The 27,497-nt window shown below is 34.4% G+C and overlaps 7 protein-coding genes across 24 annotated transcripts in view; 3 read left to right on the forward strand and 4 right to left on the reverse strand.

Moving 5' to 3' along the window:
• The window catches only part of Stacl (Stac-like), a 133,178-nt gene extending 132,685 nt beyond the window's left edge, over positions 1–493 (forward strand). For 12 of the 13 annotated variants that reach the window (XM_066388691.1, XM_066388690.1, XM_066388693.1 and 9 more), the window contains 2 exons: positions 34–186; positions 240–374. In XM_066388691.1, coding sequence (XP_066244788.1) covers positions 34–186; positions 240–248 — 162 coding nt within the window. In that variant the 3' untranslated portion in view covers positions 249–374. Of the gene's footprint in view, positions 1–33; positions 187–239; positions 375–401 lie in introns of those variants that run through there. The other variant, XR_010752059.1, reaches the window with a different exon arrangement.
• A 6,105-nt stretch (positions 494–6,598) lies between these two features.
• On the reverse strand, positions 6,599–10,901 carry Atg7 (Autophagy-related 7). The gene is made up of 12 exons (XM_066388704.1): positions 10,653–10,901; positions 10,151–10,346; positions 9,983–10,093; positions 8,868–9,088; positions 8,597–8,812; positions 8,404–8,548; positions 8,192–8,347; positions 7,924–8,112; positions 7,691–7,861; positions 7,518–7,633; positions 6,786–7,080; positions 6,599–6,727 (listed from the first exon to the last, which is right to left on the reverse strand). The coding sequence occupies exons 1-12, from the start codon at positions 10,856–10,858 to the stop codon at positions 6,695–6,697; spliced, it is 2,055 nt and encodes a 684-aa protein (XP_066244801.1). The 5' UTR covers positions 10,859–10,901; the 3' UTR covers positions 6,599–6,694.
• Positions 10,902–11,203: 302 nt separating this feature from the next.
• On the forward strand, positions 11,204–13,936 carry Prp31 (pre-mRNA processing factor 31). Its single transcript, XM_066388706.1, has 7 exons — positions 11,204–11,533; positions 12,228–12,400; positions 12,467–12,672; positions 12,727–13,054; positions 13,107–13,397; positions 13,457–13,681; positions 13,767–13,936. Exons 1-7 carry the CDS (start codon positions 11,365–11,367, stop codon positions 13,869–13,871), a joined length of 1,497 nt encoding a protein of 498 aa, XP_066244803.1. The 5' UTR covers positions 11,204–11,364; the 3' UTR covers positions 13,872–13,936.
• Positions 13,937–14,027: 91 nt separating this feature from the next.
• Positions 14,028–15,959, reverse strand: Ost48 (dolichyl-diphosphooligosaccharide--protein glycosyltransferase non-catalytic subunit Ost48). Its single transcript, XM_066388707.1, has 7 exons — positions 15,756–15,959; positions 15,304–15,542; positions 14,991–15,245; positions 14,797–14,931; positions 14,583–14,741; positions 14,261–14,491; positions 14,028–14,203 (listed from the first exon to the last, which is right to left on the reverse strand). The coding sequence occupies exons 1-7, from the start codon at positions 15,880–15,882 to the stop codon at positions 14,045–14,047; spliced, it is 1,305 nt and encodes a 434-aa protein (XP_066244804.1). The 5' UTR covers positions 15,883–15,959; the 3' UTR covers positions 14,028–14,044.
• A 670-nt stretch (positions 15,960–16,629) lies between these two features.
• Positions 16,630–18,156, reverse strand: LOC136408009 (gamma-glutamylcyclotransferase-like). The gene is made up of 3 exons (XM_066388724.1): positions 17,843–18,156; positions 17,640–17,773; positions 16,630–16,940 (listed from the first exon to the last, which is right to left on the reverse strand). Exons 1-3 carry the CDS (start codon positions 17,954–17,956, stop codon positions 16,652–16,654), a joined length of 537 nt encoding a protein of 178 aa, XP_066244821.1. The 5' UTR covers positions 17,957–18,156; the 3' UTR covers positions 16,630–16,651.
• Positions 17,691–26,993, forward strand: LOC136408006 (serine/arginine-rich splicing factor 7-like). 4 transcript variants are annotated; one of them, XR_010752061.1, is made up of 5 exons: positions 24,011–24,169; positions 24,282–24,483; positions 24,680–24,884; positions 25,356–25,630; positions 26,208–26,348. XR_010752061.1 is itself a non-coding variant. In XM_066388723.1 (5 exons), exons 2-4 carry the CDS (start codon positions 24,291–24,293, stop codon positions 26,422–26,424), a joined length of 615 nt encoding a protein of 204 aa, XP_066244820.1. In that variant the 5' UTR covers positions 24,011–24,169; positions 24,282–24,290; the 3' UTR covers positions 26,425–26,435; positions 26,498–26,993. The 4 variants fall into 4 exon arrangements, 3 of the variants coding, with proteins under 3 accessions (XP_066244819.1, XP_066244820.1, XP_066244818.1); XM_066388723.1 differs by lacking the exon at positions 25,356–25,630 and adding an exon at positions 26,498–26,993 and having other exon boundaries at positions 26,208–26,435; XM_066388722.1 differs by lacking the exons at positions 24,011–24,169; positions 25,356–25,630 and adding an exon at positions 17,691–17,709 and having other exon boundaries at positions 26,208–26,993.
• Positions 20,162–22,802, reverse strand: LOC136408003 (ester hydrolase C11orf54 homolog). Of its 3 annotated transcripts, none has more exons than XM_066388710.1 (8): positions 22,768–22,802; positions 21,487–21,572; positions 21,327–21,425; positions 21,068–21,243; positions 20,849–21,013; positions 20,612–20,792; positions 20,471–20,556; positions 20,162–20,411 (listed from the first exon to the last, which is right to left on the reverse strand). In XM_066388710.1, exons 1-8 carry the CDS (start codon positions 22,797–22,799, stop codon positions 20,235–20,237), a joined length of 1,002 nt encoding a protein of 333 aa, XP_066244807.1. In that variant the 5' UTR covers positions 22,800–22,802; the 3' UTR covers positions 20,162–20,234. The 3 variants fall into 3 exon arrangements, with proteins under 3 accessions (XP_066244807.1, XP_066244806.1, XP_066244808.1); XM_066388709.1 differs by lacking the exon at positions 22,768–22,802 and adding an exon at positions 21,792–22,012; XM_066388711.1 differs by lacking the exon at positions 22,768–22,802 and adding an exon at positions 21,941–21,977.
• Positions 26,994–27,497: the final 504 nt, after the last annotated feature.

Below are 27,497 nucleotides of genomic sequence, written 5' to 3' on the forward strand. Positions count from 1 at the left end.
GGGGCAATTTACTGTTGCACCTCTCTTAAACAGGTCACACATAATTTACAAGTCACTGATGGGGACAATGGATTAACGCTTCTAAGGGACCAAATAGTGATTCAGATTGGTGATGAAATTGACGGCATGGTTATGATCCGTTCCGGAGATAACCGTCAGGGTGTGTGTCCAGTTAAATTCTTACAGGTAGGTTTAAAGCTACTCTCTTGAATGTCCTAAAAACGGAAACAACTCAACAGGAAGTGTGACAACGTACTGAAACAGCATGTCAAGCAGATGCTCCATGTAGTTGTACGTTGAAATTCCAAAATGCTCCAGCATTAGAGTCGGTAAATAAATCTCGTAAACCAACGGCCACGTCAACATTGAAGAAGATTTACTACCCCTCTGCGCCGCCCCAGAATCACCAATTTTTTAGGAATAACAACAACTTATTTACTAAACAAATCGCTAAGAAAGACAACAACAATTCTGGTAGCATTCTCCGCTACTATTATAACAACTTCGCCAAGGGTCGTAAGGACACAAATGTCTACCAAAACGTGTTGGAAAGACGCAGAAATGAAATTGCGTTCCTTCATGGAAAAGCCCCATTCTCTTCCACCAAGCGCCCCTTATCAATTAGATTATCCACGCCAAAGCACGTGGCCAGCTTATTTAACCGGTCTTTCACCTCAGACTCCCAGAAAAGACCACTTTTATTACAGGGATCTCCATACAATCACGAATACCGCCCTACGCCCCATTTCCAGATCATCGCCAACAAGGACGGCTTAAGAATATCCTCCATTTACACCATAAGCGAGAGTGTAGAGAAATTTAGTTTTCACAGGAAAAATTTGTATATTTCCTCCAATAGTAGGCCCCTTTTTGTTAGAAAGTGATGATTATATTTTCCCAATGTGCGAAACCTATTTTTATAAATGTTCTAGATATTAGGGGAAAGAAGATGGTCAGATTACAATTTCTCTTGGGATTTCGCATCAAATTTAAGAGGATTTTGAAGATTGATTATTTCGATTACACAACGATAACCTGGGGTAACTGTGATCTGACGCGTAGAAAATGGTATTTATGGTATTTTTAAATATACACTATGACAATTAGACCAAAGTCTAATTCGACTAAAATCTAATTAATCTAATTAGACTACCATCTAATTAAGTTAATTCGACTAAAATCTAATTAAGCTAATTAGACTACACTCTAATTAAGCTAATTAAGCTGAAGTCTAATTAGAGTAAAGCCCAAGTTCGTAGCACTAAATAATGCTATGGGCTTGAGCTTACAAGACTGTAACACAGTTTTTCAGGGTGCCACAATCTAAAATATAAAGTAAAGTGAAACTTAGAATTCGTTTTTTTCGAATTTGGTAATATTAAATTAGTTCAGTTGTCAATGGTTCATAACATATCAATGACCTACCAGAAAACACTGCATAACGAAAATTATATGAAATTCCTTCGAAAAAGAGAATTTTCTAATTTTTTAATAGTTAATTATACAGGTATCACCAGTTCAGGTAGAAACACAGAAATTGTGCAAGTGGAAGAAAGACCGCATTAGGTTTAATATGTATCCGACAAAGACCAACAAAGTGGGTTGCGAGGCTAGGATGTGGACGAAGTCAGTCTAGTCGACATCTTCTCTTCAGTTTTAAAATTAGTATCGATTTCGCGACTTCCAAGGTGATGGAAGTTTTTAAACACATCGGAGCAAAAACAGCAATGTAAATAAATTTAAAAAAAAACGATAAATCCATAAGTAGAACTTATATTAGTAAAAATTCTAAAACGGAGAACGATCTGGCAACATTGAACTAACTCCGCCCACTTGAGCCACTAGCACCATTCGCAACCTACTTCGTTGGTCGTTATCGCAGACATATTAAACCTTATGCGATGTTTCTCCCACGTGAACTGGTGATACCTGTATACTTACACATGTGAGTATCATCAGTAAGTACACAATGTATATAAGATAAGTAAAGGTAGGGAGATCTTTATCTTAATGTAGTAAGAGGTTTTAGGAAAATTACAGTGCATCACTCTGCAGTAAAAAATAGGATACAATTTCTTGATTTAAATACTCCTGTCCTTTATCGATCTAAGGAATTAAGCAATCTTGACTCGTGTCAGGATTCATACAATATAATTAAAGTGTTAGAATGCTCAATTTATTCACTCATTGCACCGGCAGTACCACAATGAGCAACTGAATGCATTGAGTCTCGATAAAATCTAGCTACATATTTCCTATTTAAAAGAAAATCCAGATATTAAAAATTCTATATAATACAATTCGGTCAAAATTGTAATGTGGCATATAAATATATACGACGTTTATTTGTGGAACTCAACCATCAAGATCACGGTTAAATTGGTGCAAAGTTGAACAATTTGGAATTTGCAGTTTCAAATGTTTAAAAATTATGAGCGCCATCTTGGATTTTTGCACGGTTTGAGGTTCAATCTCGTAGATTGGTAGACATATAAAAAATTCTGTTTTGCAAAAAATGCCTTGAAAATAACAGAATAAGAGATAATTGAGGGCCGATGGGAATTACACTAAATTAAATAAAGACCCCAAACACACATTAAAAACAGACAATACACTTAAAAAACGAAAAAATAATTTCATGGATGCAGAAAAGTACAAAAGAAAACACTTCGCAGTAGTTAAACACTACATTTTTATAGTCCATAAAAACAATGCACCCTTTAAGCCTAATAAATAGTAAATAAACTCACCCACACATCTACTGCCTAATTTTTTTCTAATCATCCTAAATCCATTAATAGGCGACACAGATTCTGATGTTAAAACTTCAAGTAATTTCTCACAAAAACTGAAGTTTTGTATATGACCTCCACCCAGTGAATCATTTTGGCACTTTTGCCGAGGGTGGCTCAGGACCGCCATGATGGTTGAAAAAAAATTCAATTGTTCAAACAACTGTGAATATTCATTTGCGCGGTTATACGACTTCAAAGCAGTACATCGTATCGAAGATCTCTAAGCCCAGTGAAAAATATGAAAAATTCAGTGATTCAAATTCAGGTGAATGGCTCAGATAGTAAATTAAGTTTTATGGTAATGTTGTGAGACAGATGTGTTACCCAATATTGTCATATTGCCTGCTTGTTTTTCTATCCTTCACACACAAATAGCGTAGACTATCCTCAATTACCCTGTATATTAGCAAATGCGCTGAGAGATAACTAAATTTCCTTTGAAACGATATATCATGTTTCTATATCTAAACCGTCACATTTTACAAAAAAAATGCTGATTCTGTGTATCGGCTCTAAACGTTGGATTATTTCGGATTTTTTCCCATAGGTGTCTCTAGAGAGTAACAATTACAAACAAACAATTGCCAGTCATTTGTCCGTTATTTCAAAGCCTCTCGGCCAAACTAGAAATCGCTATAAAATATCAATAATAGAGTTTCAATCTCCCAATTCAACATGAGAAATAAAGTGGCTCGAATCCAGGTCAGTGGTGCGCTAATTTTGTAACTGTACGTAACGTTAAGCGAAATTTAGTCAAACTATCAAAAATTCTCGATGTTATTTCCAAAGCAAAAGAACAAAGTTGCAACTCAAAAATCCAACGAATAAAAATAAACATAAATTTAAAAAATTGTCATATTTAGCGTTTACTTTAAATGGCGCCTACCGGCATTTGTCAGATACAACAAGATTTTTCGTAATTTAATATTTAATAAGAATACGTTTTCGAACTCGACAGCATTGTCCGCATTTGGAATTAGGTCAGTTTTTCCCTTCAGTCTGGTCAATAATTTAATGGACTGTTGAAGCACGCTCTAGGAGCATTCATGCTCTATTGGAACTTTAAATTTTTATATTTTTTTCTATTTTTTACAAAATCCAACACGATCCGCCGTGGCAGTCCTAAAAAAATAGTTATTATCTTTTATTTACTTACATCTCTTATACTAATGACGAGTGCACCAAAAATTCCTGGTCAAAAACACCTGAAATAAATACAATAAATCATAAATAAATATAACATATTTTTGAATTTTAATAAGTTCGGTCTTAAAATCAACTTTGACTTCGACACATTCCGTCTTACTGAAATAAGTTACGACAAACGAGTCATACTGCAAATTTTTCAACAAGACTTCACAAGAAATTTTTTGTTTCATCTTATACCAATTCATTATTAGTTAGCGGGATTGTGGCACCCTTTATTGCCTATTTGTCGGAAAACGTAAAACTTGAGCTTAAATTCCTGAAAACGTTAACTGCATATCCTCTTATATCGGATGAAATCTGATTAATAGCAAAGAGGTACAAAATTTAGACTTAAATGTTATAGAATCCATTAATTGTTGTTATACCCAAATTTAACGTTTCTGTTATTGCTAGAGGCTAGTTATTTCTATTATATCATATTTAAGTCTATTCCTTGTTGGCTTAATAACTAAGTAGGAAATTGCAAAACTATTTTTTAACGTTATTCACTGGATGCTCTCCGAAATGGACCCAATATATGGATGCAAAGCCACAAATTATGGCAAAAAAGCAACCATAAACTATGTTGACCCACTTCCGATTTTCGGATCGCCAATTGCGCCTCCACTTCCTTTAAATTTTGGCCTAAAATGAATGAATGAATGAATGATCACAATCAAATGTCAAAATTGACAAGAACAGGATTTGCAATTAACGAATGTATGAACCTGGCTGAGGTTGCATTGAGGGCAAAATTTATGAACCTGCATCCATATTTGGGGTCTATTTGGTTCCAAATAGTAAAATGGTAGCTGATACCGATTTGAAAAAAAATCATAAATTACAAGATTTTTCACACAAAATTCCGGATTAGGTTTTGCCTTTCTGTATTTGATTAATACTGGAAAAATTTTCAGTGAAACCAGACAAGTAACACATGGAAAACATACAGGTATTTCACAGCTATTCCACCAATTCAAATCGGAACATAGGAATTGTGTAAGTGGGAGAAGGATCCTATAAGTTTTAATATGCCACCGACAAAAACCAACGAAGTACGTTGAGAGGCTAGCAATTGAAGTAGGCGGAGTCAGCCCAGCTATAATTGCCAGATATCTCACCGTTTCGAAATCTTCACTTATTTATAAATTATTATACATATCCTCATTATAGTATAACTTAGGTATATCATTGATGAATATGATAATCTGAATTCCTTGACATTTGTTTATGATTTTTGGTGGGTCCAAAACCGAGCTAATAACATTGTCTATAGGCTATAGGTCAATTGATAAACGGAACGATTCGTTTATCGTGTAATACGATATTGGAAAATAAACAAATTAACCAGCGTAAATAAAGCATTTAAGGAATTTCAATTTTAACGCGCAAAGTTATTGTTTTCGTTTTTGTAGCACTTATTTACATTGCTACTTTTAGCTCTGATATTTTTAAAAATGTCCATCGCCACAAAAACAGCGAAATCGATACTAATCTAAACATCGAAGTGGAGACACCAGTCGGACTGACTCTATCCAATTCAACCTCTAGCCTCTCGATGCATTTCGCTAGTTTTTGTTGGAGGCATATTAAAACTTATACGATCCTTCTCCCTCTTACACAATTCCTATGTTCCGATTTGAACTGGTCATTCCTGTATATGTATAATCCTTATTTGGTTTTCATTGCTCCTGATAAGCAAGAAATTAAAAATTATCATATTATATTCAATTCATATCCCCCCTCACACTTATTATCCTTCCATAAGTTTAAGAAACTTTTCATTCAACAATGGATCAACAAATTTCATAAATTAAAGCCTAAAAACTCCATTAATTTAAAATTTTATAAGTTTCACACTGAGAAAGATCAAGATTGGTGATACCTGATACCGAGGAAAAATACTAAAATTAAGAATTACGTTCATATTCAGCAATTATCAGCTCTATAGCTAAATGGGTTGTAACGAGATACACATAAATCCCATTGTAACTCTACTAAATCACTCTTCTTATTACTTACTTATACGTACTATATGAGCTTCAAAAACTTTAGATTCACCATTGCTTCAACAAGTTTCATAAATTAAGTCTAAAAATTAAACTTTGACCAGTGAAAAACGCTATTAAATATTCATATGTTATAGAATTGTATGTAAATCTTATTTTGTCAGGGCTAGATTGTACGACTATCACGTTGGTTCTAATTTTTAAAAAATAACTATTAGAAGTAGTGTTACGTTATTGCATATAATAGTATTCTTTTAATATTATTTTATATTTCATAACTGAGCACTCGACCAATTAATATTTTAAGGTACAATAGGTATGGGAGCGTTAAATAATGCGTTATTTGACGATAAAGAAATTCTTCGTTAAGATGAGTTTTACCTAAGTATGAGCTTATAACCGTAACGCACTAGAGGAAAATTTAGTTATGGAATAGTCTTGAAAGGTGTAAAAACAGAGAACTCAAATAAAATTAAAAAGCCTTCAGATTGATTAAAGTGATGTAAACATACATTTTGTCACTTTCAGGTTTTTTGTATGTTGTATTATTAGTGTCACCGGCACGTTTTGTTGATTACTGTGTAAAATTTAAAAAAAACACATTAATATGAGAAAAGAAGTTTTATTTCAATAATTATATCCCAATAAAATGATGCATATCACAAGTTAATAAAGGTATATATAAATAAACTACAGATAAATTTATTCAGAACTTGCATCGCTCAATTCCAAGACCTACAAACCAAAAAAAAACATCTCTTATTCAATAAGAAATACTAAATAGCTTACTTACCTCATCAAAATTGATATTATCAAACATATCAGTCAACTTCGCTACGTCCTCTAAATGCTTGGAACTATCGAAGACTTTCAGCAAAAACTCCAATCCTCGGTTTTTATATTCGCTCAAAATGAGTCCAGAACAAGCCACGCATTGATTATATTTCATTGTTGCTGGTATTATCTGATTAAATGATGATAGGAAGCCGCGTAAAGAATGGGGTACTATGCCCAAGAGACCTTGATGCTCAGATAGAGGGAATGTATCTTTGGCGGAGGATGTTTTGTAAAAGGCTGGAGCATTAATTCTAAAAATATTATTCGACCATGGAAATCTTGGAAAGTGCTATTAAAAATCGAAGATCGTCGAAAGAAAAAGAATAAGTGAGTGGCGAAGTTACCAATTGCGAAAAACTAAATTTTGCAAATGGCTTTTATATTAGAAAATTCATACGAAGTGCACAAAACTTGTAAATCTGCGCGAAACAGTGAAAATCGGTAACATCTACCTTAACAAAATGACGGCTGTAATTTTCTTTTTCCTGAAAAAAATGTCGCATTTATACGCACACTTCACAATTTATAGTAAGAAAATATAAAAATAGATGAGCGACGTACTATGAATTTTTCCTAGCAAAGAAAAGATTTTAAACATTGTCTTATTATTACCCAACTGCTCCCTACCTATATCTACTACCATAATCTAAAATATATTTTTTTCCATTAATACCTACAAAATTCTTACCTTTCTTTATGTTGTAGTACTGAGACGGCCAATTCAACAGCCAAAGCCCCAGCGATTTGAGCCACTCCGGGCCTGGTTACAGTACACTGCTGATCCAACGTTCTGTTGCTTAATGACTAACCAATACAAAATAGAATAGAAAAATGATTCTACGTGTAAAACTTTAAAATTACATCTCCAGGCGCCGTAACTTCGTTACAGAAATAGCAGCCCAAATTACATCCTTGTATAACTTCGTAACCATCAATATTAGACGAGCAGGGAAGATCATATTGGTCATCACCTTTGTAGCCATGTCGCATAATTAAGTAACTGTCAAAGCCCAAAGCAGCATTTATGACGAGCTAAAAATATAATTAATTGTGAATCTATATGAAATGTAAAATTGATATCTCCAAATGTGTACCTTATTATAAAAGGCACCCAACAAGGTAGGCAACCATCGACTCTCCCGTGAATCCATCAGGAGGAAAATCAAATCATTAGTTTTAATCAAGTCAACTAAAGAATCAACATTTCTTATTGTTAATTCTAGCGTACTTTCTCCTACTGTATGTCCAGGCATTGGAATTGTCAATTGAACTCCCCTTGATTCCTAAAAGGATCCTTAATTGCTAAAGGCAGTTATCTTTCAAAAGCACCTTCATTAAATTCTCCCGTGCATGAAAACTTACAACACCAGGAAAAATCTCTCGTAATCTAGACGCAGCAGCCTCGGCTTTAGGTCTCATCTTTACAGAATCTTCATAGGTAAACAAACTTTGTCTAACTGGGTTTGAAAACGACACTGTGGAATTATCTACAAAAGTTATATTTCTAACGCCCCATCCCTAAAATGGGCCTTATTATCCTCTTTAGTTCCAATTGCAGCCAAAGATAAATATACCAAAAGGCTTCTAGCTACTGAGCAACCCAATGTACCAGCACCCAGCAGCAAACATTTAGTATTTTTGACCACCTCCAAATCAATATCAGGCACCACCCTCCATTTCATTAACTTGAGATTTAAGTCAACTGCACTTTCAGCTAACCTAAATCTAGTTTCACAAGGAATTTATCAATTAAAGTTTCATCCTTACATTCGTGGATCCAGACTATTTTTCATATTGGCCATTTTTGGCCCCATTTTATCGCGTTCGTTTTTCTCCCAACCAACCCAAGTCTCTAACAGCGCCTGATTGTCAATAATAGGCAATCGTAGTATATAAATAACAGATTGAACTATGTTGAGTTGTGAGTTTTCTCTACTCACTTGTAACCCTATAAAATTTTGTAATTTCCCTTGTAAAAAAGGACTGAAATATTCTTTGTGAATAACGCAATTAGAACTTTTTTAATTAAAATTCCTACCAAAAATTTAGAATAGCAGCAACGTAATTTCGCAACTGAGACCCCACTAACTCTGCCTTATTAGAAATATTGTAGAATACGAAATAAATATCATGTGAAGCATCTGATATTAAATTAGTCATGTGTTTGAGCTCTGCGACTTCATTTTTGCTTGAATTGAACAGAAAATATGGTTTTTGTGTATCACTCAATTGCTTGAAACCACTGTGGAGAGCCTGCATCTAAAATGGATCAAAAAACAGTTTAATTAAAAAGTAAAAGGCTGGAAACTAACTCCAAAGTTGAGATATTTAATAGGGATCCTGCTCATTTTTCTGTGAGTTTCTGGATTTTTTATAAAATAAATTAAATTCCAGAATATTTTCTATTTAACCTCATCATTTATGAGTTATTTAGCATTAAAAACTTTAGACTAAAGATCAATACCATATGACAAATTAATTGATACTATACAGGATAAGCATAAGTTTCCATTGATGATTTTGTCAGCCTATGGCATCATTTAATATTAATGAAACTAATCATAATAATTAAGGCCATAATCATACCAGACCCCTATTATAGACAGATGAATATTAATTATCTATACTTTTATATACTATTTGAACTTATTAAAATCTCGCATCGCGACAAAATGTAAATGTTTGTTCCCTGTATAAATTAACACAGTTACAGTTGGCAAATTTGACTAACAATTTCTATTCTCACCCATTTGTCAAGTTCTGCAACTGTCATTTTCTATAATTTATACAAGATAAAAGCATCTGCATTCCATGACAAGTTTATATGTTTAATACATTGGAATAGCAAATATATTACTTCTTATACTAAACAATAGGTAGTGACCGTTTTCAAGTTTATATCTGGAGATTTGAATTATTCACAGAGTTAGAAAATCAGTTAAACTAAGGCAAAGTTATATAAATTGGATATCAACACATTGCAATTTTTTCCTTTGACAAAATGGAGCTGTAGAAGTAAAGCTCCAAATTATACCACTTTGCCCCGATTAAATGACTTCATAACTCTCCAGATAACTAAGAACCCCCTGTTAACACTTGAAAAATAGGTACCCTATATGTTGTATGTGATATAGATCTATTTACTCAACTTACGCATTCTGGGCTGAAGTGTTCAGATATACCAGAAATATTGACTACTTCAATGACTAAATTATGTATCACAGGAAATGCAAACCAGTAGTAATAATGATACTTTTTTAAATCCTAAAATTGAATTTTAAATTTGATTAATAAATAAAAATGATCATTTTAGTGACTCACAGCAAATGATATAACAAGAAAACTATTTAAAATTGAGGGCCTCTCTAATGCTGCACAATTACTTATTAGTTGATGAATGTTGGCTCCCACTGAATTTAACAGTTCACCTTTATTGCATTCTTTAAACTGTTCTATTGTGTTTTTGTTAATTATTTTTCCTTCAAAAGGAATATATGTATTTTGACCATTGAAATCTCTAAAAAAAAATAGATAGATAATTAAAGTGTATCCTCTATATTGCTCTTGAACTCAACTTCTTTCTTACTGTACAATAGAGTATCGATTTGTAAATATTTTCTTATTAAGCTATAAATGGTGCAACTTGATCCTAATCTAAGGGACCTTCCATCTCTTAAGATAACTGAGAACCCGATTGTTGAATTTATCAAATGGTCACCTTATATACTATTTAAGATATTCAAGAGGATGAGGTCCTACACAAATTACAGTAAGACTAAAGGTAAGTGGACCAATATCTAATTGCTAAATTGTATGAACCTACTCATTAAAAGAGGTGCTGTCTACTTCGAGGAAAGGATATGGCATCTCACTGTTTCGAATTAATGGGAAGTATCCCCACAAGTGCCGTTCTGTCTCATGCAATTTGTCTACATTTAACTTCAGGTCTGTGAACTTGCTCCAAAAACTTGGATTTACAAAAGAAGCTAATTGCTGATAAATTAGCCTATTTCCTTCTTTGATTTCCATCTTCAAGGACTTCACAGACTCCAAAGGCAGAATTTAATTCAAATAAATACTCCTTCGTTTTGAACTTCTTGTTTATTTAACTTTTCAAATTCCTTTTTTTGGTTTGAGTTTGAAGTTAACAAGAAGTTCAAAAAAAGCGATTTTTAATCTACAACCCTTAACCAGTCGGTTGCCGGTAGGAATTGTCTTCATTGTTTTCATTTCTTTAATTTCAGTTATTCTTTTTATAATGTATGTGTTAGACAAAGATAAAGATACGAAATTCCTGATAACTCACTACAACCAATCGTCGGTTATTGTTTAATGTCGTGCTGTCATAGGCTCTGTTATATCTAGTTAATCATAACCACTTTTTACATTAATGTCAACAGAAAATTGAACACACAAAATTTAAATTTATGTTTTGTTGTACTTTTTCTTTTGTGCTACGTTGTGCCTGAAAATTTGAAGAAACTGTGCTTAGACCTTACTAATTAACTTCCCTACACTCTTTTGAACAAGTAAAAATGTCTTTAGCAGATGAATTGTTGGCAGATTTAGAAGAAAATGATCAGGAAGATGAAGAGGAAGATCAACCAATGCAAGCTGAAGAGCCTATGCAAGAAGTGCTCGAAAAACCTGACATTAAGCAACTTCAGATGGAAATAGACACTACACAGATCAATTCTGTTCGAGGTAAGTATAGATTTAATCCAAACTCACTAGTAGTGGCATCCAAAGTGACATTTACCATTCAAAGCCATTTTGCCACCAACAGTGTCACTATCCATAGTTCAACAATATCATTATATGTTACTACCATGCCATACTATTAGTAACTTGGTTCATTTTTTTTTTGCATCAAGTTCATGTAAGTTGATAAGTCCTCAAAATTAATTTGCTGTTTTGATCATTAATCATTGAATGTATATGTGAGTTTGTTGTAAAATATGTGAAACTCCCTTGAGAATGCCTCCTGGCTAGAATCATGCAAGACGAACATGAGTTAAACAAAGTGAAATAAGCTGACTTCAGGGCCAATGGGGTCACACATTACGCAAGTTCCCAGAGAATGTAATATCCACACAAGAGTGTATTCTAACCCCACTGCAACCCCAAGCTGAGAGAAACTCTGGCCACTGTTACTACTTTATCAGTGACACTCTAACTTTGATCAATTAAAAGACATCTATAAACATGGAGAAAACAAGTTTCTTTTTCAAATATAAAATAACTGATATAGCATATATTTAAATCTGAAACATCCTATATAAAGAAAGATCCTATACCATATTTTTTGATATTAAATATCTTGTTAATATCTTTTTTACTAATTTTCAGAGATCCTGTTTAAAGCCTGCAAAGTTAACTAAAATATATTTACTTTCAGAACTATGCAAATTGAGAGATTCTGCAAAGCTTATAAATGTAATGCAACAAATACAAAATTATGGAACAAAAATCAGAAAAGCTACAGATATTATTGGGCCTGTGGAAGCCGATCCTGAATATCAATTAATTGTCGAGGCTAACGATTTGGCTGCTGAAATTGACAACGAAGTGGTAAGACATAACATAAATCTCAAAATTTTAATACACCTCTGACACAAATTTACACTTGATTCATAGGTAACTGTTCATAAATTTGTTAGAGACAAATACCAAAAAAGGTTCCCTGAATTGGACTCATTAGTGGTAAATCCTTTGGATTACGTCCGCACTGTTAAAGCTTTGGGAAATGATTTAGACCAAGCAAAAAACAATGAAACTCTTCAAGCTTTTTTAACCCAAGCAACTATTATGGTTGTTTCTGTGACCGCTTCAACAACCCAAGGGTAAGTGCTCAGCTGGCAGTAAGCTTCTTATTAACTTCTAATTTAAAATTCCAGGACTCATCTGACAAAATATGAAAAAGAACAAATAGATGAGGGTTGTGATATGGCCATTGAGCTTAACAACTTCAAACTAAAAATTTATGAATATGTTGAAAGCCGAATGGCATTTATAGCCCCTAACATAACGATCATACTTGGAGCCTCAATAGCAGCGAAAATAATGGGAGTAGCTGGTGGTCTTACACGATTATCAAAAATACCTGCTTGTAATGTACTGCTGCTTGGACAACAAAAGAAAACTCTTTCCGGGTTTAGTCAAGCCCACATGTTGCCGCACACGGGATTTGTATATTATTGCGATATTGTTCAAAATACGCCTCCAGTAAGAATTCTAGTTAGCACTTAAACCTTTGCAGAATCTGATTTCTTTTTAGGATTTGAGGCGAAAGGCGGCTAGATTAGTGGCTACTAAATGTACTTTAGCTGCCAGGGTTGATGCTTCCCATGAAAGCTCTGACGGCCGTATTGGGCGCATGTTACACGACGAAGTCGAACGTAAGTTGGACAAATTACAGGAGCCCCCACCAGTTAAATTTATAAAACCATTGCCAAAGCCTATTGATCAATCCAAGAAGAAAAGGGGCGGGAAAAGAGTGAGGAAGATGAAGGAAAGATATGCTTTAACTGAGTTTAGAAAACATGCGAATAGGATGAACTTTGCAGAAGTACGTTTCACAGACCTTCCTATACATTACACTACATTTGAAAGAGTTGTATTGTTTAGATTGAAGATGATGCATATCAAGAAGATTTGGGATATACAAGGGGATCTATTGGCAAAGCAGGTACCGGCAGAATAAGACTGCCTCAAGTAGACGAAAAAACCAAAGTAAGAATTTCCAAAACGCTGCAAAAGAACCTTCAGAAGCAGCAAATTTGGGGAGGCAGTACCACAGTCAAGAAACAGATATCTGGTACAGCTTCCAGTGTGGCTTTTACACCTTTGCAGGTACAAAAAGACATTATTTTGAAATCAAACACAATGAAATTTTATATTCCCTTTATAATCAGTACTGATGTGCTAAATTTTTTAGGGATTGGAAATTGTAAACCCACAAGCAGCTGAAACGAATGCCAATGAAACAACTGCAAAATATTTTTCAAATACTTCAGGATTTTTGAAACTAGATAAAAAGTAATAGATTTTTATTAAGAGTGTTGTAGAATTAGTGTTTTATCTAATAGAATAATAAAAATGATAAAATTCAAACCCTTTTTTCAGTGTTTCGAAAAATTTAACATTGACAATTACTAGGAAAAATAAGACAAACAAAATAATTGTATGATAAAAAAAAAACAAGGAACTATTTGCCTATTCACTCTTTGACTTCTTGTCATCATCCTTCATATGAAGAAACACAATTGAAAACACAAAGACGCCCAACATCATTGAGAATGCTCCTGTGTAATATGGATAGGCACAATCAATGAATCTCTCATATTGTGTATGTTGCAAAGGTCTCACAGACACCTGAAACAAGGTAAAAATATTTAGAATATAGAGAATCTGAAAATAACTTGAACTCACTTGAGTAGTACTGTATAACCTAGTATAACCAACTCTGTCATAGTCCACTTTGAACTGGTACACTCCATAAACATCAGGAATTTTGAATTTTGCCTCATAAACTCCATTTGCACTGTTCTTCAAAGTGGTGCGAACAAATGGATCAATTCTTACAAATTCAAGTTGTACGTCATTGGCTGCAAATGGCTTCCATTTGCCATTATCATAAATCTCAATGCCGATTTGATATACCTGAAATGAAAATCACAAATAAAACTTCAGAAATGAGATTGCTATTATCATGGCCATCTCATTTTAATGCATTTGGCGTTTTAATGCATACCACATCGTCCATAACAGTGTAGTCATGAGGAGGAGCTTTTTCACCTGCTTTATGGTGCAAAACTGACTTAACTTGCAACCTGCCATGCTCTTTGAACACCCACTGACTAATTGCAGTGGCTACCTCTTCATTGCTTGACTTGGGAGCTTTCAATTGGCCCTAAAAATATAAATCTTCACCATGTCAAAGCAAAAAGTATTGTTAATCAAATTACCAAAGCCCTTTCAACATTTGAAGAGAAATATTCATCTGAGAAGAAAGAAACAGAGCCACTAAATACCACTCTAGCATTATTTCTGGCTTGTAAGCCTGCAATAAGAACAATATCTTTTCCAATTGCATGGGGATACTATAATAGAAAAAAAGCATTAAGATTATAATATGGAAGTTATGTGATTTATGACCAACCTCTTTAATAGGCTGATCGGGCAAATAACTATAGGCAGTGCTGTCTGCAGTTAGCAATGGCAGTACAAGTGGATTTTCTGAATCAGCCAAGATGCCAGTTCCTTGATACAACAAAGGAGCTACACCTTTCTTTGGGCCAACTATAACTGGAGCGTCTATTAGGTTTTCTGATGAAATCACAAGTTTTGTATGTTGTCCTTCATCTGAACTGTCATAGTTCAAGTGATCAATGACGAAAGCTCCTTCTTCATCAACCTTAAACATTTTTTCTATTAAGAAAAATTGACTAATTTCTCATGTTTTGGACAATTACCTCGAAACCCACTTCAGATGCCAATTCTCTGAGGACATCCCCAGTGGCTTCACTACCAGCCACTAATACATTGCCACCATTATCAATAAATTGTGTTATGGTGTCAACATTCAAGTTGCCTCCAAATTCAACTACAGAAGGGGCTAAAATGATGAGGTTTTCATATAAGTACTCGCCATATTTTGAGAGCACCAATGAGGAGTCATCAGCTATTTTGAAACTGAGGGTGTATCCTCTGTCTGAAAGGAAGTGAATATAGATTATTATATGTGAGTTGAAACGTCTATTATAGGCATAGAAACTGAATGGGCTTATGTCGTTAACTAAGTAAACTGTGTTCCTATATTATGTACCATCAACTAACTGACTAACAGATGTATTAATCTTAGATATGGCTCTGATATTTCAACGCCTCCTTGAGGTTTTCACTTCAATTTTATATAAAAGTTTACCTTGCAGAGACTTGAAGAAAATTGAATGGGTCTCTTTAATGACTTGATTATCCAATAACACCAAGGTGTTTCCCTGTGATTTTACGCTCACAAATAACGTGAACAGTAATAAAATTAACGATTTCATTGTATATTTCTTAATTTTTTCTATTAATTTAAACTACACTTTACACGTCACCTAAACACCGCATACGGCAACAAGACTCTAACCTAAAAAATAGGATGGTAATTGGAAAAAAACAATATTTAAATGAAAGATGGGAAAAGGGATTTCAAATAACATATATGGTGCAAACAGAACTTTCTTATGGGTCCTATTCAAAAAATTGCTGTCCTATGTTCTCACCAATTGAGAAACGTTTATACAGCCAAATATTGAAATGAACTCTAATTATCCTTTATTTGGTTCAATAATTAATTGCTTTCATGTGGCTAATGCAGTGAGTAAGAACAGGCAAATAAAAAGGTATATTATATAGGTTATTCCAACGATTGAAAAGAAGCGGACAGCATCGTTTTTTATTGCTTTTTCATCCCTTTTTGCCAAATGAGGTACTAATCCATGACAGGGAAGTTGAGGAAATGACGTAATTTTAACATTTACGTCTTAAATACGTGGGGCCCGCTCATGTCGTATCTTTAGTGACAAAATGACGTCATAGGAATCCTACAACATGACGACTGTTTGACTAAAAATGATCAAAAACTTTTGGAGTGGAATATCCCAATACATTGAACACCATAATAAATTCTCTCGAAGAATCGATATTAAATAAATACAATTCCTCCATTAGTAGACGGAAATACGGATTAGGACAGGGATTGATAAAAGTAAAATAATTCGATCATTTAATTAATTTCACATTGAATGTGTGAATGTATATATATTTTTATCATTAATGTAGCCATAAAGGCAATTGAATATCGACAGAGCCGTGATAATCATTATGTGGAATTTGGTGAAGAAAATCAAGATACTGCTTGGGAAGCCCAGTTTCTTCGGCTCCCTTAACAATAGTCTTCCAATAGGCTACTGAAGGCCGACAATCCTGAGGAAGCTCAGACAACTCCCCACCTGGAGCTTCGGCAATCTGTTGGTAGGTCCTGGCGTTGACTGTTTTCCCATCAGGCAAGAGTATATCAACTTGTAACGGTTTGTAGATGTTATTGTGCACTCCTTCCTGCCTAAAATACAAACGATACTCCTTTATACTGTATATAATAAAACTCTGGACTGTAAGCGTCATCTCGTAAACTGTGTCTGGATTTTATGAGGTTTTACACTCTTAAATAGAGTGCATCTAAGATAATGTTGTCCAGTACTGAGTCAATTCGGTGAAAAAAATTGAATTTCTTATACAAAGGGCTTGAAAATATATTTACAATAGGAAATTTGGCCAAAAATAGAAAAGTTCCTCTGTGAGGAGTTGGAATTGGCCTGTTACATATATTTGCGATTTCAAGCCATGGGGAATTACTATACCCCCTAGTAGAGTATGTATATTAAATTCTGAATCACCCTGTATATAAAACCTAAGGTGACGTAGTGACGTTTTTCTTTGAATTTATTTGTCCCTCGTTTTATAAAAAGGGCGGAGAAAAATGTATAAATCAATATACATACAGCCTAATGACCAAGAACTACTACATCATTGGGTTAGAGATTGACATGACATGACAAGAACAAGACTCCAAGGGCGCCGACACACGCGCCACCGAGGGTAGCAAATACGTCCCAAGAGTACCACTTGCCATTGTCAAGTATCACCCTCATTGATTACTTTTATATAAACTTTATTCCCATTTGACCTCAAAAGTCAAATAATTTGAAAGGTTTTAATTTTTTAAGAAAGTTATTGTTTTCCAGTAATTCAGAACAATTACCTATCCAGATTTTCCAGATCCTGGTTCTGCACGTACCAGAGTGCCCCCCAGACTTCTCCAGACTTCTTAGGTACGATTGTGGCACTTGCTCCTTTCCATCTTTTCGAAAACGTTACGAAACTGATTTGATAGTCCTAAATATTGATTTTTCATTCGCCACTAGCAATGAATGCAATAAACTCGTTTTTAATCTATATACATACCGTCAAGCAACCAATTCCAGCTCTCTCCGCACTCGGGTTGTTAATGTGAATTCTGTGGCTAAGTAGATTGCTGCCGTAGGCAAAATACAGAAATTTTTTACTGTGGATTGGCATCTTGGGTATTCACCATCAATATACCACGGAATCGTACCAATCAATTACATCACTTCCTGTGCAAACATTAAATTTATGAAATAATTTGTACTTTTGAATTTGTAGTCAATTTTAGCTTCAAATAGGTTGGTCAATTGCCATTGATAAACATAAAAGGCACTGTAGTCTGAATCAACATTACAACATACACAAACAGTATGGAATTGTCATATTTCACGCGCTATCTCAAATCAAATATGCCTTTGATTATCATTTTTCTGTACTCCAATATGATGATGATAACCTGAAGTCCAATGTACATAAGTTTAATCCTACTTCTGGCTGTGCTGTAGACTGCAAGAAATAGATATTTAGTTGTTTATACCAAATGTAGACAACACAGAATTACCTATATGTAGAGATACTTACAGTCGAGAGCTCTCTGAGTTGATCTAACACTGGTAGCTTTTGCTTTACATTCGTTTTATTGTGTGGAATTCTCAGGTCTGGTATATATTAGAGACACAATTTTGCACTTTTTCTTGTTTTCAGTTGTATGATAAAATACCACAATCAGAAATGTTTTGTAAAGAAAAAAATGTGAAATTAAATATTTTTTTTAATATTTAACAAAACAAGTGAATTTAAAAACATGATAAAACCATAAGTATGTCCAAACAATAAATACATCAAATTGTTCAAAAGAGATGCCCATTATATGATCTTAAATGATTGAATTCTATGATTCATCATGAATATTTTAAGTAGAAGTTTGTTATATTTTTTATAGAGAATAGGTGAGTAATCTTAGGAATTATAAAACTTTTTTCAAGTAAGTTCTGACATCTAGCTCGTGTTCAATGGCTCATAACTCAAATTTCTTAAATAAAACACTTAGTATATCATTAGATAATTGAATTCTATGATTTTTAAAAATTTTGCTCATTTAACCGTCTCTGAATCTCTTATGCTTTTCAAGATCTTAATACATGTGTGAACCATATGACAGATGATTGACAAAAAAGTTGAGAAATTTCAGTATACCCCTTTTTTTGAGAAACCATCAAAGAAACATTAAAGAAATTTTTAAATCGGATATAAGTTTCTCATGAAATTTTCTAAAACTTTGCTCATTTAACCATTTCTAAATTATTTACACTATTTGCTTGCTTATGCTAACTCCACACATCTAGAAGCAAGCTAAGACAAACTGCAGATGAATACACATAGGGATTTTGAATATGCATGTTGGATTCAATTATATGGGCTTCAAAATTTATAAGAATCCGGTTGAGTGAATGATGAACTAAACTTCAACTGTGTTTAAATAACTTTAAGCCGAATGCACACCGGCGCGAACATGGTTAGTTAACAACGAACACAGTGTTTTTAGAACATTGTTCGCGATCATTTTTTGGTAACAATATGATGTTAACACGAATGTCCACACCAATTTTTAGTTCGTTCTGGTTTTTCTAGTTAGTTGGAATTATTTTAAAGTGGGTGTGTTTTAATAATGTCGAGCAGCGAAGATGATCTCTGCGATAAGCAGATAAACTTAATTTCATCTTGTTCACTTCTTCTGCAGGTACTCCTACATTTTCCCATACCATGCGTCTTTCTTCAATATAATGTTTTTATATTCCGAAACTTGAACATTTCACAATTAATGCTGCTTTTCATGTTCTTTTATTAGGTCTATACGCTTTTCAACATTCCACTCCATCCTGCCAGAATATTAAAAAACAAACTGTCGAAAAACCACAGAAATATCAAATAACACTTTTCTTTTGAGGTTTATCGCCTTTGTAGAGAACACCTATTTTTGTTCGCGAATGTTGTTATTACGGCCTAAATGTTAACATGTAATGTTATTTCAAACAGCAATTGGCAAACAATGTTAGTTAACCATGTTAGTGAACATAGTTAGCTAACCACGTTCGCGGCGGTGTGTACCCGGCTTTATAGGCCATAAGGGTTATCGGAGTACACGAGTATTTTTAAAATATTTCAATTTTACAGTTAATATAATATATAGTAAGAAGCACTTTCCCGGATCCTTCACGCATATTATTTTAAAACACACAAAAAACGCTGATTCTACTAGTCAGTTCTTATATCAACTTAGCACCACCTATAAGTTATCACTTTAATCATAGACTTTGCTGCTACAGCTTTTTTTCGCGCCCCGTGAGAAAGAGATGTGTGGAAAAAATGATAACAAGCATCATTTAAGTGTTTATTTAAACAACAATTATAATCACAGAATTCATACCATTCTATGTGAATATATCCTTATTTAGTCCCTACCATATTTATGGTTAGCGGTGGGCTTGTCTACCCTAACAATCTCGTGGGCAACATTAAAATAACCAACATATTCGACTGTATCAGGTGTAGTGTCATAATGGTAATGTCCCGCTTCTCCATGGGTGCTGAAGCTATGGAAATGTTGCACTCGTAAATCCAACTCACCCTGAGGAAAAATATTTTAATTTAAGGGTGATTTGAATGTGATAGTGACGCAAAACCTACTCCATCGTTGCTTGTGAAAGTGCCTACAGCAATCAATGGAGCGCTCATTTCATAGAATTTCAGCCAGTTATTAACAGCATTATTGTCTAAGTAAATATCTGGAATTAGATATTTGAAGAAGTATTTTACAGTAAAAGTTACCTGTTATAGGAGTTTTTGAAAAATCTCGCATTACATGCTGCCTTGCCTTCCCCTGTCTTATGAGGAAAGCTCCTCCAATTCCCACTAAATGCTGTTTACCATATTTCTCCTCAATGGAATTTCTTAGAGTCTCAATGAAGTTCTTTTTCGCAATACGCTGTTTTGCGGACACTTTAATCACCTGAAAGTTTTTATGAGATGTAAAATGAAATTGAAATGGTAAAGTTTTAACCGTACTTTTCCAGTTTTTCCTTGGGAAGCAAATAAATTCCCCAGCAAAGCTATTCTTGTCTCATTATTGGGAAGCACCTGGACCACCATGTGCTCATCAGCGCCTTCTACCTTAGATGTGCGCGTCTGCTGATCGGCTATTCCATTCTCAATTTTTAGATTGACGATCCCCTAATGGAAACAGTCTTAACCCCCTTTTAATAATAAAAAAAATATTTCACACACTTCACAATTAACCCCTACATAAGGGAAAGGCCCCGCCCCAGCACCAATTAAAAGAACGGGCTCCACAGCTATCAACTTCGCGACATCTTTTAAGTCATAAACCTTTTCTCTAGTCACTAATGGAAGCAGGTATTGAGTTCCTCCAATTTCAAGAATTTTCGGGTTTCCATTAAGACCTGTAATAATTCGCATGCTTGTTACTGAAAACGCTTTGGAAAAGAAATGGCGCTCTTTACAGTAATTCACCACTGGTACTTGCCTGGTGCAGCTAAATAGAATGGACCCTCAGTAAGGTTTGGAGATTCGACTACTTCCACGTTAACTTCTTTAAAATTGGTGGGCAGATAAGATCTGAAAACTGAAATTAGTTGTCCGAGTAATTATAATTATTTAGTCAGTGACGTAGTTATTTTGCCCACCTTCGGCCACCTCCTCCAGTGGTGGAACATGCAGAGATTTTGTTTCAACTGGATAAGATGTGGGATCAAGGGCCATGATGTTTTTGCTGTAAAAGGATTCAGTTAAGGTTTAACTGTTCTCTTAATATATGCATATTCAAAGCATAGCTGGTGCTTACCTGATTAGTACCTAACTCATAAAATGCAGTGGTGGTCCTAATATCATTTGTTTAGTAACTAGTGGGATTACTGACTAAATATCATGCTTGATTTAGTATTGAGTTCAGTTAATATTTTATTGTGCATTTACTGAAAAATGTATTTACCATTGAGCTGCAGACAAGGAACTGCAGATCATGAAAATAACTACTGTTGCATACAGCGTTAACGAATTCGACATGGTGCTTTATTTGAATGTGTAAAAACTTTATATACAATTCTATTAATTCTTATGTGTTAGAAACGGGTTATTTACCTATTGGAGTGTATTTCAGCCTTCAAACGTAACGTCGACCGAGTCGACGAGGTAACTGAATTATCATTTTTATTTTTATAGGCATTTTCCTTGGCGCAACACGAGATAAAAGCTTCCAATGTTTTGAAAAGATTGAGATAATTTGCTGTAAAATTGTGTAAATGTTGTTTGCTATCTTCCAATGGCACTCTTAAATGTAAGACTAGCAGAAAAGTTTGTTAAACAGTTTTGTACGCAAATAGCAGTAAGGCACGAATTTTGCTTTTTTAAGGAATTTTTTACATGTATTCATAGGTATTCATGATTTTTCTTTGTAAGAAATTAAGGTTCTTACAATTAATAGTTGCTGCTTACAGTTAAAGATTGATGGCTGCTTGCTGTAATAGATAAACTAACTTTTAACTAAACTTAATATATTTAAATAAATTTTATTAAGGCAAAGGCCTAAGATTTGATAGGAATAGAGTCGTAATAACCTAAATAAAGAAGCAAAAAAAGATCTAAACGGGATTTTATAAGCTAATCTGCTTTATAGTTATTCGTCTGATTGTAGTTGATTATTACTGATAGGTGAAGAGTAAAATTAAGTATAAAATGGAATTTGATTTTGGAAAGAGAATCAAAATTAACACATCAAATAAGTGGATAAAAAACGTTCACTTTTTCCACAGATTGGCTGTAAGTAACTTTCTTTAGGAGCACGAAAGCACCTGCTTTGCCAATGCTCTTTTTCTATCTTAAAAATGTACTCTTCTAGTAGATTACAATGTTATATTTTCTCTCAATTTTTAAAATAATTAAGTACATACGCAAACTTGATTTCTTACACAATATTTTCGTATCGCATCACATGGACCATTGAAAAAATTTTACGCGATGGTGCTCATCTTCTAATTCACAGCCAGTATTTATTGTATATTATAATCTTCAACCTGCAAGAATGCTGATTTATAAGCAAAAAAAGTTTTGAGATAAAAAAAATTCTAAAGTTTATTGAGACTATTTGAAAGATCCACAAATTCCAAACGTGCAACGGGTGTCCAACGTTAATTACTCTTGAATTCACTGTTGCTGTTTTCTAACTTTAGAAAACTTTTTTTAGATTAAATATGAAAAAATTAAAACATGAACATTTTTAACTCAAAATCTTCACATGGTGCAAATGTTTACGACATATTTCATTCTATACGGAAGATCATAATGTTAGACAAGTCACCGAGTAGCGAAAGCAAAAAAAATCCAAAAAGGATTCCTTGAAAAATCATTCTGAAATTATTAAAACCCCAAATTAAAAAAAAAAAATTGAAAAAACTCAAAATCTAGTGAGTATTGGAATATGTATGTATGGGTTTAATTGACTCCTTGCCTCATGCCCCATCACTTCCCCAAAGGAATACGTCGAACCACCAGTAACCTTACACAATTCAAAAATGAAATAAAAAATAGGTGTTTCCACTTGAAAAAATTAAGTTGATGGAGATAACTTATTTTTGAACCGCCCTGTATACATGATTTTACGATTAAAAAAACCGCAGTCAAAAAGAAAGATCGACGCGTCATTCGAAAAAATGAATCCCTGAATTTTAAATGAATTTGTTCCAGCCCGCGCGTCCACCCTGTATATATACATACATACACATATTCTATCATGCCGTTTTAAAATATTTGTACTTTTTTCGCGTTTCATAAATGAGAGGTCACGAATATTGATGTTAGAAGATATAAAAATATCAAATTAATAGTTTTTTGGCATTTAATTTGAGTTTTGAGCTTCTAACGGATGATAAATTCGTTTTGGTTTTCCTTTCACCTACCTGGATCTATGCGTGTAATTATTTTATTAATATATTTTTTTAAATTGCTTTTTATGATTCTATTATTGTTTTAGTTAACTAAAAAAACTTATATACGTTTGCCGTATATTTCAACAACTGTAATGTAATGGCTATATCGCACTCCCATCCAATGTTGCTACTGCACCCCTAGGTACATATAGACTGTTTATTCGCCAACATTGCACGTACTTAACAATCAAATCCAGTCTCGCGTTTGCGTAGAAGTTAGCTGTTCAGGTTTTTGTTTTTCCGTTCTGTCTAATTCTACATGAAATGAATTGTTAATTTTTCAGTAAAAATCGCGTTTTAATTAACGATTTGTAGCCCAAAGGGTTGCGAAATCTACAAGTTTGTGTGTGTGAAAACATACGACCTATAAAATTGTAGATTAAATGTGAGTTTTCATTCATTGACTTCGCCTTGCATGGCGGTTGAGTTGGGCGTCTACCAGTTTTCATCAAGATCGATGCCATTGTGGATGCATTAAAGCAGCCTTTTTTTTTCAGTTATTTACGATGTCTCGATACAATTCAGAATGTAAAGTTTATGTGGGAGATTTGGGCAGCAGCGCTTCTAAGCAAGAGATTGAAGATGCCTTCCGGTATTACGGCCCTTTGAGGAACGTTTGGGTGGCAAGAAATCCGCCAGGATTCGCGTTTGTAGAATTCGAAGATCCTAGGGATGCTGAAGATGCAGTTCGAGGATTGGGTAAGATATAACACAGAAAGACACCTCTGAGAACTTCTTTTTAGCAAAAATTTGAAAGTTATTCCTAGTCGAAGTTAGGCAGTATTGTGGCTGTCTCACTTCATTTAACACTTAGTTTATTCCTATTTTTCCATTTCCTAAGAATGCTCTTTCTTCAGTCCTGCAGTCACAGCATTATTAGTCCGATTGGTTACAGATGGAAGAACTGTATGTGGACGCAGAGCAAGAGTTGAGATGTCCAATAGCAAGTCTGGAAGCGGACGCAGGGGAGGCCCACCCCCACGATCCAGGGGTCGTCCATTCCATCCTGATGACCGTTGCTATGAATGTGGAGATCGGGGTCACTATGCACGAGACTGTGGAAAGTACAGAAGGGGTGGTGGTGGCGGCAGGAGAGATAGGTGAGTGTTTGGTGTATAAGGAAATACATTTTGTTTTGTGTGGTAACAGGGTTGATTAGTGTTAGACCAGTAGACCAAAGTACTGGCATCTTGGAACAAAAATTCCATAAAAACAAGCCACTAATGTGCCTTTATTCCAATATTTCTACAGAAATTCGCGTCTTGGCATGATTATGAGAATATTGATTTTCCAACATTTTACCATTTAAATGTTTAAAGAATTACAGATAAATGCAGGACACTAATCAACCTCCTACAAAATGTTTCAGTTGCTGTACAACATTATTTTTATTTATCACTATGTATTTTATTCAGTATGTCCTTTCAGTTGATCTTGTTTGTATTGTTTGTTAGTTTCTGAAGTTGTAAGCTTTATGTTGTACAGCATATCTCAGTCGCCAAAGACTTGAGAGATTCAAGTCGTAATAATGTGAAAAGTAAATTGGCTTGACACCAGTGCCATATTTATAGGTTGATAGCATGTGGCCGATGATTGTAAGGTAACGCATTGAGTACACTCGCTTCGATCTTCTCATGTAAGCCTCTTCACTGAGCCTGCGTAGAGCCGCCACATCGTTTTAAGTAAAAAAAGAACAAGTCTGACCGCTACTAGTCTACAATCTACTACTAGTCGAGTACTTGCTACTGTGAGCCAGTGAGATTTTGCCCCTAGTCGCGAATCATCCCCTCAACCTAGTTGAAATACCACTCTCGTCACACGTCTCACGAGCTCACAATCCGAAATGGTAAAGAATTTTTAGTTATTTTAAATGAAACTGGTTAATTAGGTCAGTTTAAAATAATGCAGTTTCATTGATAAGTAGCACTAGATTACCTTAAATTCGAAGTGAATTTCTCCTGATTTATTGGAGATTAGAAGAGACTACCAAAAGGACCATTTTTTTAATTGATATTTGACTAACCATTCTTGTGCTGGGACTTACATATCGGATTTGTGATTATTAGTAATGGCATACAGCATGGCAGTTATATTATTTTCATTGGATATTTATTTTTAAATGAAAATTAGGAAATTGGTTACACCAATTTATTCCAGACAATTTTCAAATGCGGCTAAATAAAGAATTTCTCTCTATCAACACAATGTACTAACCTCGAACAAAATTACCCAAAGCTTCTGTTCAGTCTGTTTCTTGCTACCTTTGGACCATACTCCTGTTCAATCATTCAGTTACTGTTAACAGGAACTCACCAACGGTGCCTTAAAAGTTCTGCAAGTTGATTTAACGCAAATCCATAAATCAACTAAAAGAACTTTGCCTGTAATTGACCACATTAAAATCACGAAATTAATTTCCACAGATCTCGAAGCCGCTCCAGAAGTCGTTCTCGCGACCGGCGCAGCCGCTCCAGAAGCCGATCCAGGTCACGTAGCCGGTCCAGATCCCGCCGCTCCAGATCAGCGTCGAAGAGGAGCAGAAGCCGCTCCAATTCAAACCGGCAATTGAGGCTTTCCAGGTCTCATTCCCGTTCTCGCAGCCGTTCGGCCGTCAAAGAGAATGGTAACGATAGGGATTAGCTGCTACTGATGTAATTTCGTATTTAAATGTACGTGAAATATGATGGGCTGATGTTATTTGTTCTTTTTGTAGGGAGTGGTAACAACGATTTTATTTCTATAATTAATTGGAAGAAGATATTTTGTTTGAGCATTTACTTATTTAAATGTACACTGGATAATTTACAAGAGAAGAAGTTTGAATGAGCAAATAATTGACGCCTTAGGTCAATATCCGTTTGCAGTAAATCTTTCAATTGAGACGTTCAGATTTAATTTTTAAGACCGAGTTTCTGATTCATTGCTTAAGCTCGGCTCGCCTAAACCTCGCCCTTGTAAATTGTGTCGTCCACAAGAAATTAATTGCTGTCACCCTGTAAGAGCTCAAGCCATGATTCAACAACTCTAACTCTACTAAGTGGTATTTTTTGTAATGTTTGTGTTGGACAATTCCTAATTTGAGTAATTTCAGTTTTTTTTATTATATATGTGTTTAGCACTTTTTAAACAATGTTTTGCGCTAAGTGTTAGAATTGTGCGCCTGTAGTACATACCTGTAATCAGTAATAAATCTTTGGGCCTTGACGAGATTATGATCTTTTCTTTTTCCATATTTTGAATGGATTTGGGGATTCCCAGTCATGATGAATCTCGATTGCACAGCGATTACAGAATGACTGTGACTGAATCATTCGCAGTTTCCGTTAATTGAAAACATTTCCAAGTGAATGTGACAATTCTCAAACGGGAATGTAAATTGATATAATTCAAACTGAATCCCAGTTTGAAAGCAAAAGTAACAGGAACTATATTTGTCACGTGTAGACCTTTAGCACGGATCAGTTACAGTAACCGTTGCAATCAGTTTACAACAGATTACGGTGCAGGTCAATTGACGACGATTGCAGAATCACTGTGATAAAATTATCTGCAGTTGGCGATTATAGAAGAGCTTTCAAGATGGATATAGTGATTCTTAAATACAAGGTGTCTGAATATAGTGCCATAATTCAACCACATATTTTAGGTCCCAAAGTCCGACAAATACTTCATATAAACATATATCGAAAGCCGCTTCATTTTTGATATACAGG

This window comes from Euwallacea similis, chromosome 4, assembly GCF_039881205.1.
Source record: "Euwallacea similis isolate ESF13 chromosome 4, ESF131.1, whole genome shotgun sequence".
In the NCBI taxonomy this organism is placed as follows: Eukaryota; Metazoa; Arthropoda; class Insecta; order Coleoptera; family Curculionidae; genus Euwallacea; species Euwallacea similis.

Excerpts from the sequence above, each read along its gene's own strand:
- Atg7 (XM_066388704.1), bottom strand. The coding sequence starts at position 10,858 with ATGGAAATCAAAGAAGGAAATAGGCTAATTTATCAGCAATTAGCTTCT. Across the intron at positions 8,113-8,191 it reads GAGAGATTTTTCCTGGTGTT|GAATCAAGGGGAGTTCAATT; the intron begins GTAAGTTTTCAT and ends GGATCCTTTTAG. Across the intron at positions 7,634-7,690 it reads AAGTTACGGCGCCTGGAGAT|TCATTAAGCAACAGAACGTT; the intron begins GTAATTTTAAAG and ends TGTATTGGTTAG.
- Prp31 (XM_066388706.1), top strand. The coding sequence starts at position 11,365 with ATGTCTTTAGCAGATGAATTGTTGGCAGATTTAGAAGAAAATGATCAG. Across the intron at positions 13,055-13,106 it reads TTGTTCAAAATACGCCTCCA|GATTTGAGGCGAAAGGCGGC; the intron begins GTAAGAATTCTA and ends ATTTCTTTTTAG. Across the intron at positions 13,398-13,456 it reads ATAGGATGAACTTTGCAGAA|ATTGAAGATGATGCATATCA; the intron begins GTACGTTTCACA and ends TGTATTGTTTAG.
- Ost48 (XM_066388707.1), bottom strand. The coding sequence starts at position 15,882 with ATGAAATCGTTAATTTTATTACTGTTCACGTTATTTGTGAGCGTAAAA. Across the intron at positions 14,932-14,990 it reads CCGATCAGCCTATTAAAGAG|TATCCCCATGCAATTGGAAA; the intron begins GTTGGTCATAAA and ends TTTCTATTATAG. Across the intron at positions 14,742-14,796 it reads CAAATGTTGAAAGGGCTTTG|GGCCAATTGAAAGCTCCCAA; the intron begins GTAATTTGATTA and ends TTATATTTTTAG.
- LOC136408009 (XM_066388724.1), bottom strand. The coding sequence starts at position 17,956 with ATGCCAATCCACAGTAAAAAATTTCTGTATTTTGCCTACGGCAGCAAT. Across the intron at positions 17,774-17,842 it reads CTGGAATTGGTTGCTTGACG|GACTATCAAATCAGTTTCGT; the intron begins GTATGTATATAG and ends ATCAATATTTAG. Across the intron at positions 16,941-17,639 it reads GATCTGGAAAATCTGGATAG|GCAGGAAGGAGTGCACAATA; the intron begins GTAATTGTTCTG and ends TTTGTATTTTAG.
- LOC136408003 (XM_066388709.1), bottom strand. The coding sequence starts at position 21,865 with ATGTCGAATTCGTTAACGCTGTATGCAACAGTAGTTATTTTCATGATC. Across the intron at positions 21,573-21,791 it reads TCCTTGTCTGCAGCTCAATG|CAAAAACATCATGGCCCTTG; the intron begins GTAAATACATTT and ends ATCCTTTTACAG. Across the intron at positions 21,014-21,067 it reads ATGTAGGGGTTAATTGTGAA|GGGATCGTCAATCTAAAAAT; the intron begins GTGTGTGAAATA and ends TGTTTCCATTAG.
- LOC136408006 (XM_066388722.1), top strand. The coding sequence starts at position 24,291 with ATGTCTCGATACAATTCAGAATGTAAAGTTTATGTGGGAGATTTGGGC. Across the intron at positions 24,484-24,679 it reads AGATGCAGTTCGAGGATTGG|ATGGAAGAACTGTATGTGGA; the intron begins GTAAGATATAAC and ends GATTGGTTACAG. Across the intron at positions 24,885-26,207 it reads GGTGGCGGCAGGAGAGATAG|ATCTCGAAGCCGCTCCAGAA; the intron begins GTGAGTGTTTGG and ends TAATTTCCACAG.